The sequence below is a fragment of the Archocentrus centrarchus genome, chromosome 2, assembly GCF_007364275.1.
Source record: "Archocentrus centrarchus isolate MPI-CPG fArcCen1 chromosome 2, fArcCen1, whole genome shotgun sequence".
NCBI classification, from domain to species: domain Eukaryota; kingdom Metazoa; phylum Chordata; class Actinopteri; order Cichliformes; family Cichlidae; genus Archocentrus; species Archocentrus centrarchus.
The window spans coordinates 262,300-274,593 of NC_044347.1; the positions used below are offsets into that span (position 1 = coordinate 262,300).

The 12,294-nt window shown below is 46.3% G+C and overlaps 2 protein-coding genes across 3 annotated transcripts in view; one reads left to right on the forward strand and one right to left on the reverse strand.

Annotated features, from left to right (window-relative positions):
• LOC115798073 (oocyte zinc finger protein XlCOF6-like) overlaps positions 1-11,216 on the reverse strand; it is a 20,524-nt gene extending 9,308 nt beyond the window's left edge. The window contains exon 1 of one of the 2 annotated variants that reach the window (XM_030754775.1): positions 11,140-11,216. The gene's annotated coding sequence lies outside the window, so the exon portion shown is untranslated. Of the gene's footprint in view, positions 1-500; positions 812-11,139 lie in introns of those variants that run through there. The other variant, XM_030754766.1, reaches the window with a different exon arrangement.
• On the forward strand, positions 9,236-11,460 carry eef1b2 (eukaryotic translation elongation factor 1 beta 2). The gene is made up of 7 exons (XM_030754787.1): positions 9,236-9,394; positions 9,794-9,916; positions 9,987-10,113; positions 10,189-10,255; positions 10,429-10,554; positions 11,199-11,266; positions 11,352-11,460. Exons 1-7 carry the CDS (start codon positions 9,315-9,317, stop codon positions 11,436-11,438), a joined length of 678 nt encoding a protein of 225 aa, XP_030610647.1. The 5' UTR covers positions 9,236-9,314; the 3' UTR covers positions 11,439-11,460.
• The last annotated feature ends 834 nt before the right edge of the window (positions 11,461-12,294 follow it).

Consider the following 12,294-nt stretch of genomic DNA (forward strand, 5'->3'; position numbering starts at 1 on the left):
AGAAAAACAACAATGAGCCTGAGCAGAAACGATCAGCCATGAATTCTAATAGTCACAAAAGTCCAAGTCAGCAGGAAACCTAGAAAGTTCGTTTTCTCAGGCTAATAAAATCTATTAAACCATTGATCTGGAACTGTGATTAATAATCAGTAGATAACAATGAAGGGTACACATCAACAACCACAGATCAAGAGTCATGAAAAACAGAGGCTGCAGCACCAACCTGTGTGTTGACAATGACAATGCATTTAGCTCACAAAGCCCTGACTAATATATCAATATCTCAAAAATGAGTGAATGTGAGGGTGAGATCCACTCTTTGTTTGGTTTGAACCTGCTGGGAGGGAATTCAAAGCTCCCGCCCGGCATGCTCTTTGTTCCCAGTGACCACATGTTCACCCACATGGTCCAGAGCGCGCGCGCGCGCGCACACACACACACACACACACACAACATAACTTTAGCCATGTGCTGTAAGAAGCTGTGCTGTGGCTTGTTACCGGTCTGTTTGCAGAGCAGGGTTCTGAGGCTTGGTCCGGGTCAGGAAGCCTTGCAGCCGTCGGGTTTTTGATGGAGCCCAAACAAAAGCCTGCTTCTCTTTGTTGTCTCTGGTAGCTGGGTGAGCTCTGTGCTAACACGCGCTGCTGTTGCTCACTGGCTGTCCAGCTGACCGGAAGGCGTCACCAGCGCTGCAGATTGAGCCTATTTCCAGAGCAGACAGCTGGCGGAAAAGGACCGGATGAGCCAACGTCTCACAGCAGAGCAGCCTCCTCACCTCAGAGGGTGCAAAGAGAGTGAGGACAACAGGAAGCCGAGGTTTGAGATGGGTCAGGGCGGGGGAGTGCTGAACTAGTGTCAGGTTACAGACACACAGGAAGGAAACCTTCCCCTCCTGCAGAGTGGAGGTTCCACATGTGAATCCAGGTCCTTGTGGTCCATCGTGCATCAGCACTTCCTGCAGGACTAAAAAACAGAGGGTTAGGACTGAGAGAGACACGTATCTGTGCTCCTCTGGTGGTTTTAGAGCATTAATACTGGGCTCCTTTGTGAGCACTCATTCAAAGAAATCTCCCAGCCCCCACAGGAGGACCACAAACACTGTGTGTGGCCTCACAACACAAACCTGGACATGGCCTCTTTCAGGGACCAGGAAAACTGTTTGCAGAAGTGGCCGTGGTGTAAGAGAGCAGCCAAATAGTTTGAAATAGAGTTTGTGTGGCAAAATAAACTTCTACCATGTTTTGAGGCAAGAATGCAGATGTCTCAAATCTCTGCTCCATTTACCAAAGGGATGCTTTAGGACGGAGGTCACTAAAGAACTGCTGTTTTACATTTGTGCAGTATTTCTAAAATTAGAAACATCCTTTCTCAGACTGATGCTGAAAAGCTAATTGATGCATTTATTACTTCTAGGCTGGACTATTGTAATTCATTATTATCAGGCTGTCCTAAAAGCTCCCTGAAAAGCCTTCAGCTGATCCAAGATGCTGCAGCTAGAGTACTGACATGCTACTTTCCCACCGCCGAGGAGCCGTTGCTGGTTTCAGTGAACCGGCGAAACGCTTAAGAACGGGCCCGCGTTCCCACCGCGTTTCTGTGAACTGCTCCTTTACGTATGAGCGTGGGCGGGTCCTCGTCTGGACACGAAGCCGAAGCGCACAAACGTGGGAGAACACGCTCCCCTTTCTGTGCTGCAAATACGTTTTAGGGTCCAAACCAAACTACTGCAGCATCTGTGTGCAGCACAGAGGGAAACACAGACAGAGATTAGAGCAAGACGACAAGTACGCACTTTGTGTCCTTTTATCTGTGATATGAACTGATACAAAGCAGCAAGTTCAGCCTTAGAGCCCAACCTAATTCACAGCCGTGAAAATCGCTTCGCTTTTCTCATTAATACACATGTAATATGGTAGAAAACTTGATGTTGAGACGGCAGAGTCACGCCCTGCTGCTGCTTTCAGCACGTGTTCTTGGTTCCAGACCAGCTAGTTTGCGGGGCCGGAGTTGAACCTGTTTTTCGGCTGAAGGAATTTAAATAACATGAGTGTGTGCTGCTGCTTAAGCCTTTAGGTTTCTGCGTGTTCGTTTATCGAACAGGAATGACACAAACAACGGAATAAGGAGTCCAATTATTAAATTTAATAAATCCATTTCAAACAGTTTTACAGATTAATATGGGTCAAGACTCCATCTCATCCCCATGTGGATGACATGGAGAGCCGACACATTCTAATTCAGCTTACAGTTTCATATAGTCAGCTTATCAGTCTTGGTTACATCATATACAAAACAGAATGTGGAAAACAGAATTTCAACAGCAGGGTGACCTCAACTTCTCCATTTCTATCATTGTGTAGTCTCCATCAGTGTGATTCATTGTACAGACAGAACACAAAGTTCGTGATGACACGAAACATTATAAGCGTCTGTATTTTTAATCAGTTATGTTTATCTTCCAGTCTAAGACAAATTTCTCAGGCAAGCAAACGTACATAAGGTAAGGGGACACATACCATGAAACTCATTTCTGTCATGGTCCTGGGCCGGTGGCCCAGTGTTTATGTTCATGTATAGTTCTGTGTTATTATGGTGTCTGTCTCCCCATACTGATGTGCTGTCCTTAGGTGTTTAGTCTGGGTGTCAAGTTACTTCCTGTTTTATTTTGGTAGGTTCCTGGTCTGTGTGCTTTGGGTTTAGTTTGTCTTGTACTTCCCTCCCAGCTGTTTCCCATTTGCCCATTACCTGCTGTGTATTTATTGTCGGAGTTTTCACTTTGTCCTCGTCGCGTCATTGTTGATGGTTGTCTGATGTTTCTATGTCAAGTGTTCTCGTGCTGTGTCCCTCCCGCGGTCCTCCGTGTTTCCCTTGTTGTCCTGGTTTTGTTCCTGGTTCAATTTTTGCTCAACGTCTATTAAAGTCTGTTTTTCCACCTATCTCGTCTGCCTTGGGGTCCCCTTCCTGCCCGCTACACAGCGAATCCGTGACAATTTCCTTCACGGCCGAGCACCGAGTGCTTCCGCTGTGGAAAACCCACCTAACGGTTCAAATAAAGGCACCGGAACCGGAACCCTGTTGGTGGGGAAGAGGCTACAGGGACTAGAAAGAGAGAGCAGATTTCTCCCATATTGGCTTCTCTTCATTGGCTCCCTGTTAAATCTAGAATAGAATTTAAAATCCTTCTCCTCACATACAAGGTCTTGAATAATCAGGCCCCATCTTATCTCAAAGACCTCATAGTACCATATCACCCCAACAGAGCACTTCTCTCTCAGACTGCTGGCTTACTTGTGGTTCCTAGGATACTTAAGAGTAGAATGGGAGGCAGAGCCTTCAGCTTTCAGGCCCCTCTTCTGTGGAACCAGCTTCCAGCTTGGATTCAGGAGACAGACACCCTCTCTATTTTTAAGATTAGGCTTAAAACTTTCCTTTATGATCAAGCTTATAGTTAGGGCTGGATCAGGTGACCCTGAACCCTCCCTTAGTTATGCTGCTATAGGCCTAGGCTGCTGGGGGGTTCCCGTAATGCACTGTTTCTTTTCAATCACCTTATTTACTTTGTTTATACTCCACTCTGCATTTAATCATTAATTGTTATTAATCTGTCTCTCTCCCCTCAGCCCCCTCACAGCAGATGACCCCCCCTCCCTGAGCCTGGTTCTGATGGAGGTTTCTTCCTGTTAAAGGGAGTTTTTCCTTCCCACTGTCACCAAGTGCTTGCTCATAGGGGGTCGTTTTGACTGTTGGGTTTTCTCTGTATTATTGTAGGGTCTTTACCCACAATACAAAGCATCTTGAGGCGACTGTTTGTTGTGATTTGGCGCTATATAAATAAAATTGAATTGAATTGAATTGAAAAAACAGGGGCAAATATGTTTACAGCCAAAAAAGTCAGCACAAAGAGTGAGGACCAAAAAAAAAAAAAAAAACACCAACACAGACCACAAGGTAATTAACACACATAATCCAGCTACACAAGCATAAATGTGGCAATGAGGTTGGACCGTAGGTTGTGTACAGAGGCTGCAAAGACCCTGCAAGTCTAATTAGTGAGCATCTAAGCAAGCTAGCTCCAAAACAGAAGCAGCTTCATGTGGTGAGAACATCAGGATGCAGCTGGATTTGACCTTTGACTCATCCAAAGAGTTCAGTTTGTTTTTGTCCAACATTTACTGTGTTCTGATGTTAAACACCACGTGTACTGATGCTGAGGTTTGTTGTAGAGTTTGAATTTTGGAGTTCATGTTTCTCTTTATTTTTCTCCCTGTTGATGTCATGTGTGTCCTTAATATTACACACATTAAGCACATAATGCTATTTTGTGAACTGTTCGTTGTTGAATGCAATAGTCACTCTTGCACCTGACAAAGTATTATAAAGTAAAACAAAAACTAACTAATACCCCTGTTTTAGGAGATCATCTCACATGATCTCATTAGGATATACCCGGAGAGAACGTACAGGTGGGAATAGCTGCAGATAAGAAGGCTAAATGTTTAACAGCCAGTCTTTGTAGGCTGAAGGATGCAGGCCTTGAAGTGGGACACACCCACTGAATCAAACCCAGAGCAGAGAGACCAGCAACACATGGATACCAGTACTGGTTATAACTTTAATACGTTATCGCCAGTGCACCCAGTCCAGTCTGTTAACACCCCCTTGTGGCCAGGCCTGCAAATAACATGTTGTGCTCTTCATAACAGTTATTCTATTTAAGAACTTCTCACTTGAGCTCAATGTGATGGAGCTTACAGGAGCAGTGGATTCTTTCAGCCTGCAAAGCTCTTACAGTGACCTAAATATTCACTGATTACTGTTGGAAGTGTGGGGGTTCAGTCCACAGGAACACTTCTTAGCTGCATTCCTGTTCAAGTGGGAAATTCCAACATCTGAGCAGGAATTTTCAATTGGAATGCCTCTCAAGTCAAATTTCCAACTTGGAAAGTTGTAGAAGTCCTAGATTGACATTGCAGGATGGGGGCAGTGCAGGCAAACCCTAACCCTTTTACTCAGTGAATAAAGGACATATGTTTAAAGGTAAACTCCAGTAAATTAATTAATAAACAGTAGATCAACCAAATAATAAACAATTAAAATAATACATTAGACAGAGAGCTCTGTTTCAGTGCATCTTATCTTGAGGACCGGCCACAAGGACGTATAATTAAAGCATCAGGTGAGAAGACTGTGGATGAGAGGAAACTGAGTCATGAAAACCAGCTTGAACAAGACTGAGTGACGAAGGTCAACTCGTAGCACCCAGAGATTGTTCATGTATAGATAAGAGGAGGCTGACAGTATAGAAATGTTGTGCTTAGACAGGAACACGGGCTCAGAGAGAGAGCACACACAGGCCTGTCTCTTCTGAGTGCCCACGTTCATGTGTGTTTTTTTCTGATTCTTTAATATATTAAATGTTTTACTTTTTTAATTGAAGTGTTTCACATATCTTCCTTCGTAAACAACCTGTTTACCTGTCAGGACATAGCTTTATTATTAATCTATAATAAAGATTTGTTTAGGCTTCTTTAGTCACTGCAGCATGTCTACCAAAAATATTGAGTATATTGTTATTGATCTCTGTCCTGGAGGCAATGATCATTTTACTATAATTATACTTTATCAAAAGCTATGATGCACCAAATTAATTTCCTCATATGTGAGTTCTGAAGTATTTGGGTTTCGATTGGCTCTCTAAAAGCTCAGCTGCACTAAAAGAACTTTGCTTACACCGACTGATTTCTAGCCCTCCTCCACCAAACAAACTGCTGAGTGACAGGCAGAAAAAGGACCCAACACAGGACTCGATGAGCAGGATGGAGCTCCAAACAGGGAAAGCATCAGCCAGAAACAACAGCACCTCTCTGCAGGAAATCCACACAACCTGAGGGAGAACCCGACAAAGAACAGCAGGGCGACGCAGACAATAAATACACAAATGGAAACAGCCGGGGGAACAGGTGAGCCGAAACACTAAGGAGACAAGGGGAAGCAACACTGGATGCAAAGGCTACCAAAATAAAACAGGAAGTGACCGTTAAAAGACCCACACATGTGAACCTGACAGTGACAAGACTAAGGGAAGAACAAGGGGGGAAAACTAATTTAAATCATACAAAGTGGGAGACCCCTCCCTCAAATATCCAAGACCCAGGCACCATGAGGCAATCCACTTTAACAGGTCTTATTTTAACAAACAATCCGAGGAAGTACTGCAGTCTTTCCTCGAGACATCAGTGACCCAACAGCATCTGTCAGCAAAGCTCACAACCTCCGGACTAACAGCTGCCCACGTTTAGTAACGAAAAGGAACTGTGTTCATTTTAATGAACATGAGCATGTTCACAGTATGGTCCCAATGTTAATATTCAGCAGCCATCCTAACAGCCCCTAATTCCACATATTCTCCACCAAATGTTCAAATCTGTGAAAACAAATTCACTTTTACTTCAATAAGCTGCCGGAGGTCTATGGTAAACTGCCCACCTTAAAGAACTCTAAGAGTGGGGTTTAGACCCATCCCTCCTTCATCTTAGTGCTCATCTGATTGCTGCATCTATAACTCACATTTTAATCCATCACTTGCTACAGGCAAATTCTGCAAGGCAGCACACGGTGGAGATCTGAGTGACTGTAATCATTTTTCAAAATTCTCTTCAATGGCAAAACCCTCTGAGACCAAATGAAAGAATATCAAATCAAATAGCATTTTACAACCAGAGCAGTCAGGTTTAAGATCACGTCACAGCTCAACAGCTGCAGAATGTGTACTCAATAATATCACTGAAGCCAGTATTTCATAGACTATTATGTTTTATTAAAAAATATTCTCTGGATGAACGCTTCTGATAAAACTGACTGTATGGACCAAAGATCTCAGGTCAAACCCACTCAAAATGTGGACAGGTGTTCAGTGACCACATGTTCACCCACATGGCACAGAGCACACACACACACACAAACAAAATATTTTTAATCAAACCAGAGAGTTGAACCATCTGGATGTGCTTGGATAATTAAAATAGGCAATTATAGTCCATCCATCCATTCTCTCCCGCTTATCCGGGGCCAGGTCGTGGGGCAGCAGCCTAAGCAGAGAAGCCCAGCCTTCCCTCTCCCCAGCCACCTCCTCCAGCTCATCCGGAGGGACCCCAAGGTGCTCCCAGGCCAGCCGAGAGATATAATCTCCCCAGTGTGTCCTGGGTCTACCACGGGGCCTCCTCCCGGTGGGACGTGCCCGGAACACCTCACCCAAGTGGCGACCAGGAGGCATCCTAATCAGATGCCCGAGCCACCTTAACTGGCTCCTTTCGATATGGAGGAGAAGCAGCTCTACTCTGAGCCCCTCCCAGATGGCCCCACTGCTCACCTTATCTCTAAGGCAGAGGCCAGCCACCGTTCAAAGGAAACTCATTTCTGCCGCTTGTATTCAAGATCTTATTCTTTCGGTCACTACCCAAAGCTCATGACCATAGGTGAGGGTAGGAATGTAGATCGAATTGCAATTATAGTTAATTAAAATATTATGATAACATTATGGGAATTTGTAGGTAATATATTACTAATATAATCCAGCAGTTTGTGTCTTCTGCTTTCTTCATAATTGGAGGAAAGTGTAGTTGTACCAGCTCCAAGTGTAGTAATCACACTGTACCATAAATGCTCCAGATTTGAGGCCCAAGCAGACCTGAGCTAACTTTCTGATGGAGGAAGCATCATCACAGTTGTTAGTTGTATATGCTGCAGCGAGTGGTTCAGTGTAAACAGGGCAAAGGGAGGAGAGAGAAGGCCCTCTTGTCTTGTTCCCCTGTGAATGTGAAGCTAACCCACTAACTGTGAGTCCAACCTGTGGTGAGTTGTAGAGGGTTTTATCTGTTTTTGTGTAGCATGTTTGTGGGTTTGAAAACACAATACTCCTGACACATAAGGCATCACTAAAGCATTTTTTGTTTAGCATCTTACAGTGCTGTGATCATAGCCATTCTCCAGCTCTCTGTAAATGGGACTCATGGCCACCAATCAACGGTCAGGACAATTTGCATATTAACGATCATGACTGACGTCATGGCCCATTGTTAGGCTGGAATTAGACTTCTGTTTCAGTCCTGCATATGTAACCAGAAATCACCTCTGAACCCTACGCGGTAATCCTGTGTCAACCTGACGTGTAGTTACATATCTCTAGAGGTGCATGTCAGTCTACGTAGTATGGTTCCAGCATGAGGTTCAAAGGGGATTTCCAGTCATGTACATTGGATTGACACAGAAGTCTAATTGAGGCCTTAGTCATTTTGCAGAGCTACTGTTTACAAGGTTGGAGAAACGTGCAGTCAGCTGAGACTGAAAACACCACTTGGATGAGTGAGGAAATGTTTCTTCCAGATGAGCATTATCAACCTTCTGGTATTTCCTAACCCGGATGACTGAGCATGCATCATGACACCACGACTGATGTTAATGCTTTTAGTTTGTGACTTGACTGAAAACTCCTAAAAGCTGGTCAGCACACGCTGATCACACTGACTTCACCAAGTACCCCATCAGGTCTGGTGGATTACACCTGACTTAATATTCTTGGAGGGTGAGCAGGTGGGAGCTCGACTGCTAATGGGGGCTATTTGGGGCTCTGTCCTGAATAGAACAGAAAGCTTTTATTGTCATCAAACACGGAGCATGATGAAAAAGGAGCAGCTGCCACAGTTCAGTGCCTTTCCCTATAAAATAAGTAAGAAAGGTGGAGTTCCTCTGCTAGTGAGGCATCAGCACTGACATTTACTGATGTGGTGTCTTCGAGGTTGAAGCTGAGGTTTTTGCCACACTAGTTGGGAGTTGAAAGGATCCTCTTCTTTCCTTTAAGTGCTCTGTTGCTCCTCTCAGGAACAGGTGGGAGACAGTTTTCCCTCAGCAGTGGAAACGTTTCAGTGTTCAGACTTCAGATAATATTTCCAAGGATGGCACATCTGAAGTAGTTCAAAGTTTCTTGCTTGTTGTATTTAAACTTAGGGTTGTAAAATCCGACCGCTGTTCATTTATTTTTCTTTGTTCGTGATGTGAGTTCCAGGCGTCCTGAGCGGGACTCGAACCCACGGTCTGTCGGTCGGTCCTCTTTTTAAATAAAGTTGAACTGCAGCTTTTGGGAGACGTGAACCTTCCTCCTCCTCCTCCTCCTCGGGGCGGAGCAGCAGCCGTGTCCGCTGAGGAGGAGTCTGTCTCTGCCTATAAAGTCCGCTGCCCGCTCCTCCTCCTCCTCTTCTTCCCCCTCCGCCAGCTGGTCCTTCTTCGTGTCCTTCTGGTTACTGCTCATCATCTTCATCATGGGCTTCGGTGACCTGAAATCAGCCTCCGGCCTCAAAGTGCTCAACGACTTCCTGTCTGACCGCAGCTACATCGAAGGGTGAGTGCAGGGGAGTGAGTGGAAAACGCCATAAATCCAGAGAAACCGCGCCGGAGCCGCGGCCGCCATCTTGGCTCCGCGCTGAGCTAACGGCTAATAGTTAACATGCAGGCCGCTCACAGATTACAACGCTAAAGTAACGGACCAGAAACCGGAAGCCGCCCCGACCTCGGTGCGAGATGATTTAGGAGGAGGTTCCGGTTCGGGCTGAGTCAGTTTTTTCCACTTCCGTTTGACATGACAGGCTGTGAGCCGCATGCTGCCAACGGCAGCGAGTGCGCGCACCTCGTGCATCTATCAGGCCACGTGTCTTAACCCTCATCTGCCCACCTGGTCCCTGCAGCCTCACACCTGAGAAGTGACATGTGCAGTAACCATGGTAACATGCTTTCTCCCCAGGTATGTCCCTTCCCAGGCTGATGTGGCGGTCTTTGAGTCGATCTCAGCTCCGCCCCCCGTCGACCTGTGCCACGCCCTCCGCTGGTACAACCACATCAGGTCCTATCAGAGCGAGAAGAGCAGGTGAGCGCTGCTGATATCAGGGGTTGAGGACAGGTGTGGCGGCCCAGCTAAACCCCGCCTCCTGTCTCAGTCTTCCAGGTGTGAAGAAGCCTCTGGGTCAGTATGGCCCCCCCGGCGTGGCCGACACCACCTCAGGCTCCACCACAGCCAAAGATGAGGATGACGATGACATCGACCTGTTTGGTTCTGATGAGGAGGTGAGGTGGCAGTGATGTTGTAGTGACATCACAGCGAGGTCACTGACGGTTCTAACCCTGAGTTTTGTCTGACAGGAAGACTCCGAGGCGACCCGGCTGAAGGAAGAGCGGCTCGCCGCCTACGCCGCCAAGAAGGCCAAAAGTAGGTCCCGCCTCCCGCCACACTCTCTATGATCGGCTTCGTGATGATTAACCACTCACCATCTTTCGGCTGACGCCTGATGGACACAATCTCTGCCTGATGAGTCCCATCCTCGCGAGGCGAGTGGCTCGCTCTGGTTTCCACGGTAACTAACTCCTCCCCTTTCTCCCCAGAGCCTGCCATCATCGCCAAGTCTTCAATCCTATTGGACGTGAAGCCGTGGGACGACGAGACAGACATGGCGAAGCTGGAGGAGTGTGTCCGCAGTATCCAGATGGACGGGCTGGTGTGGGGCCAGTGTGAGTACTACAAATACTACGTGTACTACTACTGTGGCATTATAGTACCCCATACAGTACTACACACAGGGTTAGTTAGTATCCAGGTGGACAGGCTGGTGTGAGTACTACAGAGTATTCATAATATTACTTGTCGTACTGCAGCAGTATTACAGTAGTGATCAGAGTAGTTGATTGTATTGCTTTTTGATCAGTGGCTCTGATGGGACGAGGCTCAAGGTCACTGATCAATAACTGATCACATTTGTGGTTTTCCACTGACCTGATGGATCAATAGAGCTCCCCTGATGCTGATCATTGATCAGTCCCGTGTGGACACAGATCAGTAAACATGTGTATTGCTGTCAGTGGTGTATTGATTATAGATGGACACAGAATATTGATCAGTTTGCAGGCATTAGCTGATGACTGAGCACTGCTGAAGGCTTTGAGGTTTGATTAGTGATGCACTGATCTGTTTGTGGAGCAGCGATCAGATTATTGATTAGTGAGGTGATTGGGCTCGTTGATGATCTAATCACCATCTTTCGGCTGAACACTGATGGACTCTTATTGATCTGAGAGCTTCTGATCACTGAGCAATACCTGAGAGTTGCAGTTTCTGGTTGTTGATCAATAACTGGTGCGATTGCTCTGTCCTGCAGCCAAGCTGGTTCCCGTAGGTTACGGCATCAAGAAGCTGCAGATCAACTGCGTGGTGGAAGACGACAAGGTGAGCCTCAGGTTACCTGTTACTGATTGCTGATCAGGTATATCGATCGTGTTTTCCATGGGGACTCACCTGTGCTCTCTACCAGGTGGGCACAGACATCCTTGAGGAGAAGATCACAGCGTTTGAGGACTTCGTGCAGTCAATGGATGTCGCCGCCTTCAATAAAATCTGAAATAAAAACTCTGCAGCACAAAGTGTCTCTGGCTCTGACTCACCTGTACACACGTGTTTAGAGGAACCCTCACTGGCCTGTGAAGGGCAGTCAGTCTCAGGTGTGTTTACCTGAAGAGTGAGACCACTAAATGAGCTTCACCTCCTCATTAATCCAGGGTCATTTATCAGGTCAGAGTTTGACACACTCTGTGTAAGCAGGTTCTCCTCAGTGGTTTATGGGTAAAAAGTCAGGATGAATCCATCAGTCTGGTTCTAGATACAAATGGGTCTGTTTAAATGAAGTTTGGATTTAATAATCAAATACATTCATAGCAAAAAGGTTTATGATCACGTTCTTCAAAGTGTGAAATCAACCTTGAAGTGGTTTTAGCTGTTAGCCTGGGTCAATCAGGACATTAAACTAAATTAATGTTTGATCTGAATAGAACCCGGGTCAGCCTGGGGGTCTTAAACCACGCCAATGCTGACGTAAATCTAACTCGGGTTTGAGTGAGGAGAGAAACACATGACCGCGTGTTTAAATCAGTTGTTGTGGCCGCAGTTACACGCACGGCCTGCTGGCGGCGGCATGTCGCTGCTGTGCAGCACTAGATCAAGCCGCAGAAGAAGAGTCGGACCGGAAACTAAACAGAGCAGGGAGCAGCGCGCGGCGCGGTAGACTTTTAAATCAGAGGGCAAGTCAACAAAAACAAACAGCTGCAGGTAAACAAACTGTCTCGATCTTCACGCGACCGCGTCGTCCCGCGGCCGGCCAATCAGCTGCTCCGGCTGATGCACCTAAGAGGCTAACCATGCTAGCGGCTAGCCGGATGGTAACGCTAACAGCTGCCAGGCAGAGCCACGTCACTATTAGC

Coding starts and splice junctions, on each gene's coding strand:
- eef1b2 (XM_030754787.1), top strand. CDS start 9,315: ATGGGCTTCGGTGACCTGAAATCAGCCTCCGGCCTCAAAGTGCTCAAC. Junction 9,917..9,986: donor TATCAGAGCGAGAAGAGCAG/GTGAGCGCTGCT, acceptor CTCCTGTCTCAG/TCTTCCAGGTGTGAAGAAGC. Junction 10,256..10,428: donor CGCCGCCAAGAAGGCCAAAA/GTAGGTCCCGCC, acceptor CTTTCTCCCCAG/AGCCTGCCATCATCGCCAAG.